Source organism: Thamnophis elegans, chromosome 2, assembly GCF_009769535.1.
Source record: "Thamnophis elegans isolate rThaEle1 chromosome 2, rThaEle1.pri, whole genome shotgun sequence".
In the NCBI taxonomy this organism is placed as follows: domain Eukaryota; kingdom Metazoa; phylum Chordata; class Lepidosauria; order Squamata; family Colubridae; genus Thamnophis; species Thamnophis elegans.
This window is the reverse complement of record NC_045542.1, coordinates 142595033-142609417: the sequence shown is the minus strand read 5'-3', so window position 1 is coordinate 142609417 and position 14385 is coordinate 142595033. Positions and strand designations below refer to the sequence as shown.

The window sequence follows — 14385 nt, the reverse complement described above, 5'->3', positions numbered from 1 at the left end:
CTGGCTCAGGAGGAAGCCTTCCACCAGGGCCACCGCCTGGGAGCTGGTCTCTGCTCCACACTCCCGCACCCAGCTCTCAATCTGCAGGGGCAGAAGGGCCAGGAACTGCTCCAGAACAACCAGGTCCAGCATCTGCGCTTTTGTGTGCTTTTCTGGTCCCAACCATCGACTACAAAAGAAGTGGAGCCGACTACAAAGTCCTCGGGGACCCTCATCCTCCTGATATTGGATGCTCCTGAAATTCAAAGCCTGAATTTGTGAAACGATGGTTCCTTCTTCCAGCATCTTCTGCCCATTTCTTGCCCAGATCTCCCCATGGATTCCAGACTGGGCATCGGAAGGGTCTTTTCCAATTCCCTCACTTGCTAAAGGAAGGCGAGCCATTCTCTCTCTGTCCTGTAACACAATTCCAAATGGGTGCAATGAAACCTGTGTATCTCCAAATGCTTTTTTAATTCATAGCAATGTTCATTTAGCCATGGGAATACCAGAACAAGCCATTAAGCCCTCCTTGCCAAAGGGATCATTTTTTTCTCTACATGAAGATCAACAAATGGCCTCAATTTTGCAATTTTCTTATAAAAGTGGTAATTTTTATTTTATTTCTTTTAAAAAAACACAAATATTTCATCATTTGTCAATCGTTAAGACATTGAAGTACAATTTTTTTGTGTGTGCCCCTCCCTCCCTCCCCCCATCCCCCCTCCTCCTCCCCCCCCCGACTTCCCAGAACCCGTACACGGTATGGATTTTTAACTAACACAGTCTAAAATCTATTGAGAAAAAAGAAATAAAGAAGTTAATGACATTCTGCATTGACCTTAGCTTCTTCTTACTGAACTAACTTTTAACAGTTTAAATCATTTCTGATCTTAAGCATAGGCTTACTGGAATTTCTTAGTCCCGTATTTATTTTGTATATAGTCAATCCATTTTTTCCAGTCTTGTTTATATCTCTCATTTGAATGATCTTTGAGATATGCCGATATTTTAGCCATCTCGGCTAAGTTTGTTACTTTCAATGTCCATTCTTGGATTGTAGGCAAGTCTTCCTTCTTCCAATATTGCGCCACCAACAGTCTTGCTGCAGTTATCAGGTGCAGAATCAAATTAGTCTCTACCACTGTAAAGTCAGTACATACACCTAGTAAAAATAACTGAGGAATAAACTTTATCCTTCTTTTAAAAATATTTTGCATGACCCACCATATTGGGCATTTTGGATGATTTAAATTTCTTTTTACTCAAAGGGAAAGACTTGCATTTTAAAAATATAGCTCTACGTTTACCTATAAGCAGAGTACACACAACATACAACATACAAAAGCCGAAAGCATGAAAATTCAGTTCACAAAAAATGAGGTGCCAATCCTTTGACCCTGGTCCATTCTCTTTCTCCCTTCACACCGGGGGTCAGGTTCACACAATGTGTCCTAAGCACAAACAGGTCAATCAAATCCAGGCGTTCAGTTCCTATGAAATATAAAGGATTAAATGCACACAGCTCAATACGATGACGTGATTGACTACCTTCCTCAAACAAATTGAGTTGCAAAAGGCCCCAAGCTGAGTTTAGTGTCATCCAGCACAGAGTGAGAATTAAAAGTTGTTTTTACTTCCTGCTTGAGTTTTGCCATACAAGCTCCCCCTCTCCCCTATGCAGGAGCTATTCTCACGAAATGGGGCGCTCCCTTTCCTTTCTGGGATCTGGAATTCTTCCTGAGGGCAGCATGCATCTTCTGGAGCTCTCCTTTGTTATCACCATGGAAAAGGGCGGCAGAGAAACATGGGAATCTCGGGTCTCCCGCTCCTAGGATTGACTTGGTATATATATGCACACGCACAGTCTCTGTCTCTCTCTCACTCACACACACACACACACAAACACCTACCTTTGACACCTCTTTCCTTCAAAACGTCTTTGCAGCCTTTTTAACTGCCTGCGAAGCATAAAAGGTTAAAGAGAGAGAGTCCAGCAGCTAGAAAGGCAAGACTTATTGACGTCACTGCCTTCCCAACCTGCAACAGCGGCTCAACGCTGAAGCGCATGCGGTTCCTTTCTCTTTGCAGAGGGAGCCTCGGATGGGTTTTCTGTGCATGGAAGGTATTCATGGAAAAAGGAGAGATGGTGCATTTCCCATGCAGGGCCAGGAGGGGGCTCTCTTGAGAAAGCCAGGAAGCCTTCTCAACCTCCTTTGGACAATGTTATAATTTACTAAAGAATTTTGTATTTAAAGTAAGGTGACCAGATTTTCAGATTGGAAAAGAGGGACGCCCTTTACCCGGGGGGGGGGGGGCTTGATTAGCTATCTCTTCCTTCCTTTCTCCTTCCATCCTCTCTTCTTTCCTCACTCACTCCCTTCCTCCTTTTTTCTCTTCCTTCCTCCTTCCATTCTTTCAGCTTCATTTCTTTTGCCTATCTACCTTCTCTGTCTTTCTGCTCTTTCCATTTCTTTGCTTCTGTTCCTTCCTCCTTCCCTCCTTTCCTATTTCTTCCTTCTTCCTTCCTTCTGCCTATCTACCTTCACCTTCTCTGTCTTTCTGCTCTTTCCCTGTCTTCCCCTTTCCTCCCTCCCTCCCTTCTTTCCTTTCTAGTTCCATCTTTTCTTCTTTCCTCTCTCCCTCTTTTTCTTTTTTCCTTCCTTCCTCCTTCCTCTTGCCTATCAACTTTTTTTTTTTTTTTGTTACATAGACGACACATACCCACAACAATAAAAACAAAACAAAAAGAAAAAAACCCATCATCACATATAGCATGTCATTTGGTTACAAGTGTTTTAACATTTATCATTCTTATACATTTATTATTTCATTTAATAGGTTATAATATACAGTTTGGGTTGCTTTGTTTACTATCCCTTCCTCCTGTTATAACACCACCTTATTTTCCCTTTCTTTTCTCCCTTCCTCCCTTCTCTACTTTCTTCCTTCCTGCTCTCCTTCCCCTTCCTTCTTCCCTTCCCTTTCTCCTACTCCTGCTCTTCCTCTTCCCCTTTCTACCCTCTCTCCCCCTCTTTCTCTCCTTTCCATCCTCCTCTCCTTACCTCTTTCTTCTTTCCATCTTCCTTTCATTCTCTCCTCCTTTCTCCCTTTCTCCCAACTCCCTTTCTGGGAGTTGAAGTCCACACACTTTCAAGTCTCCAAGGTGGAGAAAGACTGATCTATCTAATTAATATAATTATTTCTCCCTCTCTTTTTCACTCTCTCTCCAGCGCACACACGCAAATGCATAGGGCAGCCCACCTCACACACAGGTAACTCCGGGCGGCTTACGGGAATGACCTGGTACCATAGAGCTCCAAGAAATACTTGGCTAGAGAAATCGCAAGTGTTCCTTCCTGGATTTTCCGGAGGGGAGAGGCACGGAGGTTGGAGGTTGGCTCGTGTGGAAAAAATAGTGGTAAAGTTTCTTTGAAAAATATTTCCCTAGGACTAATTTCACCATTTTAATTTGCTCAGTTCTTTGTATTAACATCTGCATCATTCTGTATTGACTTGGAGTGCTCACTTGTGCCTGCTGGTAAGTGAGCTGGGGTTTTTTCTTTTATTTTTTTAATGTATTTTACAATAATATGTTATTTATTGTGCATAGGATTTTTTAAATTAGTTTTATTCTGTGTGGATTCTTTTTTTAAATTGTCTTAGACTATTTAAAAAAAGATTCTATCCAAAATAAATTGAAGTGAAACCATTTTTAAAAATTCTATGCACAATACTTTGAAATATTTTACTTCAATTTATTCTGTGTGGATTCTTTTTTAAAATTGTCTTAGACTATTTAAAAAAAGATTCTATCCAAAATACAAAATACCAGCTGCAGTTATTCACTTAAGAACTGTGGCAAGAAAGGTGGTATAATGGGCTTAGTGACCAAAGTTACAATGGCATTGAAAAAAGTGACAGATGACCATTTTTCACACTTAGCGACCATTTTCACACTTAGCGACCATTGCAGCATCCTCATAGTCACGCGATCAAAATTTTGATGTTTGGCATCAGATTCGTATTTATGATGGTTTCAGTGTCCTGGGGTCATGTAACTGCCTCTTTTGTGACCTTTTGACAAAGTCAAATGGGGAAACCAGATTCACTTATGCTACTAATTTATCAGCTGCAGTTATTCACTTAAGAACTATGGCAAGAGGGTAGTAAAGAGGGAAAGAGGGAGGGAAAGAAAGAGAGAAGGAGAGTTGAAAGGAAGGAAGGAAGGAGGGAGGAAAGGAGGGAGATTAAGAGAAAAGGAAGGAGGAGGGAAAGAGGCAGGGAAGGAGGAAAGGTATGTGAGAAGGAGGGGGGGACCGAGGGAGGGAAAGGAGGGGGAAGGAAAGGAGGAAAGGAGAAAAGAAAGGAGGGAAGGCAGGGGAGAAGGAAGTAAGGGGGGGAGGGAAGAAAAGGGTATGGAAAAGAAGAAATAAGGGAAGAGAAGAGGGAGGGAAGGAATAAGATACCTAACCTTTGATGTTTATAATGATTTGATAGTATGGGAATATCTCGAAATGTAGTTGTATTGTTTTTTACAAGTTATGGATGTTGTATTTTCTTTTTACCAATAAAATCTTTTTTAAAAAATTTAAAAAAAAAAAAAAAGAACTATGGCAAGAAAGATGGTATAGTGACCAAAGTTACAATGGCATTGAAAAAAATGACTGATGACCATTTTTCAGACTTAGCGACCATTTTCAAACTTAGCGATCGTTGCAGCATCCTCATGGTCACGGGATCAAAATTTTGATGTTTGGCAACAGTTACAATTTATATTTGTAAATTGTGGTTACGTTCAAATAAAAAAATATTACAATACTATTTTTGCGTTGTATGAAAATTTTTGTTGCTCCGAATAAAATTTTTAATCAAGCCGCACCCCCCCCTCCCCGGTCAAAGGTGTCCCTCTTTACCAATCTGAAAATCTGGTCACCTTAGCCATGACCTTCCTTTAGCAGCCAGCCCATCATTCCCCCACTTTGAATCTGAAAATGATTTAATTTTCCAAGATTCACCCAACATCAATATCTGCTTACTGGGAGACCCTGTAGTTTGCTTATAGGTGGAAAGGCAAACAGACGGCATTGTAATGCAGAACAGGTGATTTATGAAAACAATGACTATGCCTGCCGGGGTCATTATTAGGTTAAATCAGTGAACCATCCTGTCAGTCAATGCCACTAGTCTTTCCATTCATCCATGGGGGGAGGGGGTTTGCAGCTATCTTTGCAATGTGTGTAGTTCAGCTGTGGAATTCCTCCGATTTGTGCACACAACATTGTCTAAGTAGTGCACACACATCTCCTTATGATGCCAATATCATATCGAGAGCCATTCTATTCTGAACTGTCATTGTCGGAATGGCTTCTTGTTCTTTTGCTGCAGCAATAGAAACTCCCCAGTCTCATTAGCCAGGATTTCCTCCACTGCTTGTATATGATACAAAGCATTATTGAGGGACCAGAGCTCACGGAACAAAGTAAGGGGTTGGTATTCTTCAAGTACTTTCGGAATTGTTCAAGATTCCTATGGTTTCCAATCTTTCTTTCAGGTAAAGTGGGCATAATATAGGTGGGTTTGAAGAACACAGACACATAACAAATCATATGGTCTCACCCCGACAGTTGTTAAGTCTATTTCTCTTAATATCTTAGCCTTCACATACAGAGATGTACTAATCAGCTAGTGGTAATAATTGGGTAACTCCTAATTCTAGTGTGGGTAGCCACAAATACCTTTTGTGGAAATGTTCTAATTGAGAAAACACCTATGGGAGATCACAGTTCTCCTTTCACACAACTATGGTACTGGAAGCTTTTGATTCCAGAACAATAACTTAAGTCCCAGTTCTTCTACTGAGAAAGTCACAGGCTGCGTAGTCCAAGAATCAAGAAGGGCAGATCGTGGGTATTTCTTCACTCTGGAAGTGATCTATCCAAGATGCCAGGCCTTCCACTTTTAGTACTGTATAGGTGGTCTGAAGCACTTGAAATGGTCCCTTCCACTGCTGATCCAAGGAGATTGTTGGTCCCCACGTCTTTACAAGTATCCAGTCTGCAGGCTGAAATGGATGCACTAGACGATCTAGTCCTGCAGAAAGAAAATTCATAACCCCAGCAAGTTGTCTTACATATTGGTACAAGGTCAGTACTCCCACCAGTGGGATGGACCTCTCCTCTGCCTTTAAGGAGGGATGTGGTCGCCCAAAAAGGGCCTCAAAGAGGCTCAAGCCTATTTGCTTTCAAAGTGCAATGTGAAGCCCCAACAACGCGAGTGGCAAAGTTTGCGGTGAGGACAGGTGAGCCTCCTGGCATAGCTTAGCTAGCTGTTGTTTTTGTAAATCATTACAATTTTTCCATAGGACGAATTCCCAAGTGGTAGGTTGAGTAAAGCTTCCAAGTGATGTTTAACTGTTCGCACAGATTTAGCTATGAAATATGGGTCACAATCAAATGATATATTATTTGGCAGCCCAAACCTAGAAATAATTTCTTCCAATAGGATGTTTACGACTTCATGATCTTTATTTGTCCTGCAAGCAAAAGCCTCAGGCCATCCTGTGAAGGTACATTCTAGTCCCCAAAATATACTTAAAACCTTGCTTTCTATTTGAAGTCTATTTCTCAAATTTTCCCTGGGTAGTTGCTGTTAAGTTGGACTCATAGGGGTGGGCACTGTGTAATTTTTGATTATTTCGGACACAAATCAGGCAAGGGGCTACAGCTTGGAGATAGCGGAATAGAGATCTTTGCCTACTACACAGTATGACATAAAATCTACCAGTGTATCTACCTGTACACAATCATGGTGCAATTCAGTATCCACCTGGGGCAAGAGTGTGGCTGGATTGAGGGTATTGCATACCTCTAATTGTATGGCTGAAAAGAAGAAACCTTCCGTTTTGAATATTCAAAGAGTATTCTACTACTTTAAGAGCTTAGACACTCTTAAGGTGGCGCAGTGGTTAAATGCAGCACTGCAGGCTACTGCTAGATCAGCAGGTCAGCGGTTCAAATCTTACCGGCTCAGTGTTGACTCAGCCTTCCATCCTTCCGAGGTGGGTAAAATGAGGACCCAGATTGTTGGGGGCAATATGCTGACTCTCTGTAAACCGCTTAGAGAGGCCTGAAAGGCCTATGAAGCGGTATATAAGTCTACTGCTATTATTAAGGAGTTTCTTTTTGTAAATAGCTACAGGAATAAAGAGGAAAACTTTAATCTGTAAATTACAGAGAATCACACAGAGAGAAGAAGAAAACTTAGTCCATCCGTTTCTTGCTCACCACTTTTTAGCTAATTGCAACCTCTCAGAACTTAGGCTGCATAAAGGTGAAGAGGAAATCCATCAGAAGCAACTCCTCTGTGTTCAGGGAGGGAGGTGAAACAAACCTGGGAGACATAAAACTACACAGCAGGACAAAAGAAAACTGGGGAAGAAGAACAAGGGGCAGAAACGTTTTTAAACCTTGGTTGAAACCCGAGTAAGCTTCTCACCATAACTGCAACTTTCAACTATTAAGTTTCCTTGGTTATTATATAATTAAATTACAGTCCTCCCATGGACTCTCTTGTTATCTCCTTGTTTCTCTTATCCACTTTCTATCTTTCAACCATAGCTTCTCCTTTATTCATCCATCCTACACATAATACTTGTTTTTTTTCTAGATAATTATTTGACACTGCTGACAGGTCTTATCCCTTCTGGCTTACCTCTATGGGGAAGTTGGGAAACAGGAAACAGGAAGCTAATTTTAAAAAATAAATTAAAATGAACGTATATACCATGGATTTCAAACTCCATGTGTCACATGGCCGTCACGTGACCTATTGCAACAGTTTCCCTATTAGCAGAGCTGGGGTGGGCGTATCCTCCATGTGACACAACCAGCTTGTGAGCCGCCACTTTGACATTCTTATATACTGTATATACAGATACATTCAAAAATGTATAAATCATAAAAAATAAAAAATACATACAGTAGAACTCATTAAATCAATAATTAGCATACATTCTCATCCAAATGTATCTTTGTATTGGGGATTCTCCAGTCTATGAATCGTGTTATGGGAAAAAAGACTATTGGGTGTTCTGAAGCTCTTTCAATACTACATGCATTTATATGGTTACTCACTTGTGTGCATTCTTTGATGGGATGTAAGTTGAGTGAGTATTCTGAAGTCTTTTCCACACTTCATGCATCTATATGGCTTCTCCCCTGTGTGGATCCTTTGATGGCATGTAAGTTTACTGCTTGTTCTGAAGCCCTTTTCAAACTCCCTGCATTTATAGGGCTTCTCCCATGTGCATCCTTTGATGGGTAATAAGGTTACCATTTTGGATAAAGCCCTTTCCACACGCCATGCATTTAAATGGCTTCTCCCCTGTGTGGATCCTTTGATGGGTTGCACGATCTTTCGTTGTTCTGAAGCCCTTTCCACACTCCATGGATTTATATGGCTTTTCCCCTGTGTGGATCCTTTGATGGGTTGCACGATCTTTCGTTGTTCTGAAGCCCTTTCCACACTCCATGCATTTAAATGGCTTCTCCCCTGTGTGGATCCTTTGATGGCTTGTAAGATCACTGCTTTTTCTGAAGCCCTTTCCACACTCCATGCATTTATATGGCTTCTCCCCTGTGTGGATCCTTTGATGGGTAATAAGGTGAATGTTTTGGCTAAAGTCCTTTCCACACTCCATGCATTTAAATGGCTTCTCCCCTGTGTGGATCCTTTGATGGCTTGTAAGATCACTGCTTTTTCTGAAGCCCTTTCCACACTCCATGCATTTATATGGCTTCTCCCCTGTGTGGATCCTTTGATGGGTAATAAGGTGAATGTTTCGGCTAAAGTCCTTTCCACACTCCGTGCATTTATATGGCTTCTCCCCTGTATGGATCCTTTGATGGGTAATAAGGTGAGCCTTTCGGCTAAGGCCCTTTCCACACTCCGTGCATTTATATGGCTTCTCCCCTGTATGGATGCTTTGATGGCTTATAAGAACACTGCTTTTTCTGAAACCCTTTCCACATTCCATGCATTTAAATGGCTTCTCCCCTGTATGGATCCTTTGATGGCATGTAAGATCATTGCTGCTTCTGAAGCTCTTTCCACACTCCATGCATTTATATGGCTTCTCCCCTGTGTGGATCCTTTGATGGGTAATAAGGTGAGCCTTTCGGCTAAGGTCCTTTCCACACTCCGTGCATTTATATGGCTTCTCCCCTGTATGGATCCTTTGATGGCTTATAAGATTACTGCTTTTTCTGAAGCCCTTTCCACACTCCATGCATTTATATGGCTTCTCCCCTGTGTGGATCCTTTGATGGGTAATAAGGTGAGCCTTTTGGCTAAGGCCCTTTCCACACTCCATGCATTTATATGGCTTCTCCCCTGTGTGGATCCTTTGATGGCATGTAAGATCATTGTCGTTTCTGAAGCCCTTTCCGCACTCCATGCATTTATATGGCTTCTCCCCTGTGTGGATCCTTTGATGGCATGTAAGTGTACTGCTTGTTCTGAAGCCCTTTCCACACTGCATGCATTTATGTGGTTCTTCCGCTGTGTGGATCCTTTGATGGGTAATAAGGTTGCTCTTTTGGCTAAAGCCCTTTCCACACTCCATGCATTTATATGGCTTCTCTCTTCTGGATGTCCTTTTATTAACAGTTTTGCTTTCATGTTCATTGCATTTATTTGTCTTCTCTCCAATGTGAAAACTTTTCTGTGATTCAAGAGACCCATTTTCTTGAGAAAGTGTGAACATCCAACTGTATTTTTTTCTCTGTCTTTGTCCATATTTTCTGCTCCTTTGGCTTGTGATGGACAGGGTCCATTTACATCTAATGTCTCTTTCAAGATTCTTACACCTTTCTCAATATATTTATTGTTTAGTTTTTCTTGTTGATCAATAAAATCCTGCATCTGAGCAACAATCGAAGGACATGAGCTTTCCTTATTCCAATTATTCAACAGGTTTCGCTCCTGCATTTGGAAATCTGTTTGAATTGCAGGTTTCTCCATTACATCTCCTTTTCTGAACACTTTGACTGGTTCTGCAGAGTCTTTATTCTCATTCTCATTATCACCTTCAAAGGGAAAGAGAAATGAAAGTGGGAGAAAGGTTAGGGAAAAAGATCACTCTGTCAGAAGTCATATTGATTGCCTTCTGGTATTGTGCAAAATTCTAATATATACTGCATATTTGTATCCTAATATTGGCATGGTATAGAAATGATAATATCTCTTTGGATGAGGCATAAAATCTTGGAAAAGACATTTAAGTTAAAAAAACCTGAATGGCAACTCTTGATAGGAAGCATCTGGGCCAAAATAGTTGAAATCTGTGTGATGAAATTTGGCATTACCTCAAACCAAGGAATTATTTTGTCATAAAATGTTTATATATAAATATAAATTAGCTAGGATATATCTGAACAAAATGCCATAAACCTATTTCCTTCTTTGGAGCTCTAGAAAAACACAACTTTCCCTTCTCCCTCTGAAGATCTCAATTTATAAATGTTTTCATAAGAACTAGCTAATGGCATCTAACTAAAAAATGTCTTCCTGAACTCTCTGCCTGGAGAGTAGGAAACTCTTACCAAGAGAGGCCACATTCGTATAATTCTCCAGCATGACTTCCCAATGCAGAGCTTTTTGGTCAGGATCCAGTTGAGACCACTCCTCCTCGGAGAAATAAACAGCCACTTCCTCAAAGGGCAGAAGAACCTCCTGAAAGGGAGAAAAAAATACAGACCAAGGAAGAACTGCAGGATCTTTCCTATTATTAAGAATTTCTAAAGCAAACATAGACAAGATAAATTGCTATGTTGAGGAGGAGCCAAGGTCGCAACGATACGGACGTGCAGTCTCGATGCTCCGAGACCGCAGACAATACTTTTGTCGCTGGGTGGTCCAATCAGACCAAAACCTTCCTGAAGAGACGGTGAACAAGAAGAATACATCTTGCTGACTTCAGGGACATCACAAAGCCCCTGATCGATGCAAGAGTTCTTCAAGCTAGCAACAAAAAATTCAGCCAAGGCTGAGGAAGTCAGGGCATCTCCAAAACAGAAGGATAGGGAAAGAGAAAGTGTTTCCAGCTGGTGATGAATTTTTACCGTTTTAAGAAGAGAATGCCTATAAAAAACTTAAAATTAATTTAAATTGGAAAAGAAATAAGCGGCGGAATTACATTTGGAATGATTTTGGACAGTGGGTTATCTTACTTTTTAAATGCTATCTTCATGGATGGAATTTATGCAAGCCTTTCAAAACAAATGGACTAAGTTTTCTTCTTCTATTTTTTTTCTTTTATTATTCTTTGTAACCTATGGACTAAAATTCTCCTCTTTCATTACTGTGGGTGTTCTTCTAACTCATTCAAGAATCGGACGTTTTTTAAAACTTGAAATACAAAAAAGATACAAAAAGAAATAACGAGCATTGCAACAATAACACTGCTACTCAGAGGCTGAAAGGTTTGTGTATTGGAAATGAAACACTTGTTTGTCTTACTGATTATCCTGGCTTGGCACTCCAAGTTCTTGCTACATGTTTATAGAGAGTAATAAGAAGAAAAGCATACAGATGTCCCTTTGAAGTATATCTTTAACCAGAGAAAAGTGAAAATAAAATGTTATTGTGAATCTATGCTTAATCTTATTAACCTTCCAAGCTAGAACATCAGTGTTTGTTACCTGGAGATAATGGCACAATTTCAATAGCAGATAGAAACTTTAAGTCTGTAAAAGATATTCTCAGAAATATAGAAATTATCAAATACATATGAGAGGATAGAGAAGAAGCTGGAAGACTTAGAGCATCTAACAGCAAAATATGATGAAGAAGTTGAGGATGTTTATCAAGTGGAAAAAGTGGTGGTTAAAACCCCTAAAAACAGAAGAGGAAAATGAATAAAAAGAAATTAAATTTGCTGATATTTATGGTGATTGGTTTGTCTCTGAAAATGGAAAGAGTGGAATACTGAAACAGGAACTAATTGGAGGGGAAATCTACCCTAGATGGCAAGATACGGAAGAAGAAAAAGCAAAAGAATTTATGGATTTAAAGAGAGAAATTTTATTAGCAATAGCATTGATAACACTACTGACAATCAAAGATAAGCTGATTAAGGAAACAGAAGAAGGGCATCGAAATTACATGAGAGATTTTATAAGCAAGGAGTTGCTAAGAGGAGTCCATACAAAGTTGATTATGGAGATGATTAGAGGACTGACACCACAAATGGCAGAAGATATGAGACTGTTTTGCTACTGGAAAGATACAGGTTGATAGATGGAAGAGCACAATTTAAAACTATTTAAACTTAGTGAAATTTAATAGATATAGTTAAATAAATAATTGATAAAGTTATTAATGTATACAATGTGTAGTGTTATGATAAGTAATAATTAGATATGAATATTGAATGGTACCCATGAAAGGAAGATTAGAAATCCTTTTGGATTATATATAAAGGTTAATAAAAAAGAACTAAGTTAGATACAGTTTGTCAGCTTCTGCTTTGCTGTTGCTTCAGCTGCCATGAAACGGGGAGGGGGGGCGTGTATGTGGGAGGGATTTAATTGATGTGCTGGAGGAATGTTCTAGGATGTACCAGTCGTTGGGAATTACGCATGCGTACGTGTTTCCCGCCTGCATCAACGGCCTACACATTCCATCTTCGGCCTGTCTTTTTGAAGTTATCTCACACCTGACATTTGAAGGACTTATGATTGGACTGGAGCTTTGATCCTAAGGGGGGGGAACGGGTTTGCCTATATATCAATTGCTTTCGCGCCATATTATTCAGATCTTGCTTCACTACTGCCCGCTTACCATTTATAATTAGTAAAAGTACTTTGGATTTCCAACCCATGGAGTCTCTTAGTCTTCTTTCCTAATTATGGAGTGGAGTGGGCCCTGACAAGAAGCAAGATCTGAATATATCCCTTTCCAGGAGATTTACGTCTGCCGAGAAGGGAAAGAATGTCTTCTCCGACCAAAGAGGAGGAGGGCGCAGCTGGAGGGGATTCCAGTGAACTAGGACCTCCCGACCTTTCTTTACACCAGCCCAGCCCGTCTGACCGACCTCTGCACGAAGATTTATTTCAACTGCAAATTTCCAGTCAGCCTGAACCTTCCCCCCCACCCCGTTGGTCAATTTCAGCGGGGCAAAGAGAGATAGAGACAAGCTGGAATGCTGGGCTCACCCAAAGACCACCTCCACAAACTTCGCTGGAGCCAGGTGCTGTGAGCAAAATTCAGGCGAGTGAAGTCCCTGACTATTGGAACCAAAGGTACTGTGGGGAAAGCAGAGGGGGCGATGAAGGAGAATGGAGAGGCTATCAGCACCGGGGCCCGATGAGAAAACCCCACCGGAGTGAATTACCTGATTATTGGGGTCAAACATTTTTGGAAGAGAGAAGGGGGGAGGAGGAAAGAGACTGGAGAAACTGGCAACGTTACCCACGCCAGGATTCCCCCCCCCCTCGGCCCGCATCTCCCCCTGCGGCTAGAGGTTTCGCTGATCAAAGAGGACCTCCCCCCCAGCCTCCCCCCCGAAGACATCGAATGGCTAAAATCCCTCCCTTGCCTGTACGTTTTAAGGGGGATTCTTCTAGCCTTCCCTCCTTTCTTATGCAAGTTTTTAACTACATGGAAATTTATGGGCGGGACTTTGAATCTGACACTTTAAGGGTCAGAATGATTCTTTTATCTTTGGATGGTGAAGCGGCTACGTGGTCGACTGCTTTGCACATGTCTGGATCTCCCCTCTTGGGGAATTTCAACCGTTTTATGGAGGCTTTCCGTCAACGTTTTGATGACCCATTAACTGAGAAGCGGAACAAATTGAAGTTTTTAACCTTTGACCAGGACGATAGACCTGTCGCCCAATACATCCAGGAATTTCAGTGTCTCTCACAATACATGAGAGGATGGGGGGAGGACGCCCTTCTGGACAGATTTGCCGAAGGGTTGAACGCAGACATTTATCAACAATGTGTCAATCATAACCTGCCAAGACGCTTAATCACGTGGTTTGAGCATGCTGCAGACGCCGAGCTTGACTTAATCCGTCTGCGTTATGCCACTGAAGAAAGAAGGAAGCGGAAGGAGAAGGCTGCCCGGTCCCTCCCCCCTCCTACTACGCAATCGTTCTCCAAACGACGAGGCGACGCAAGAGGGCCCCCTTCTGGCTCCTCCAGGCCGTTAACATGCTTTCGTTGTGGCAAGCTTGGACACACCGCCCCCGAATGCCGGGCAAAACTGCCTCTCTCTGCCCAACCCCCTCCCAGACGTGAGGACAAGCCTGCCAGGGGCCCTGATAAGAAGAAGAAGGAGACAGCGTTCGCTGGGGAAACCAACCCCCCTCCTTTTGCCCAGCCATTAGAGGGTGAC

At 41.5% G+C, this 14385-nt stretch overlaps 1 protein-coding gene across 1 annotated transcript in view; it reads right to left on the bottom strand.

The window, feature by feature from the left end:
- Positions 1-7179: 7179 nt before the first annotated feature.
- The window catches only part of LOC116502676 (zinc finger protein 208-like), an 89492-nt gene continuing 82286 nt past the window's right edge, over positions 7180-14385 (bottom strand). The window contains 2 exon segments of the mRNA XM_032208563.1: positions 7180-8251; positions 8334-9623. Coding sequence (XP_032064454.1) covers positions 8107-8251; positions 8334-9623 — 1435 coding nt within the window. The 3' untranslated portion in view covers positions 7180-8106.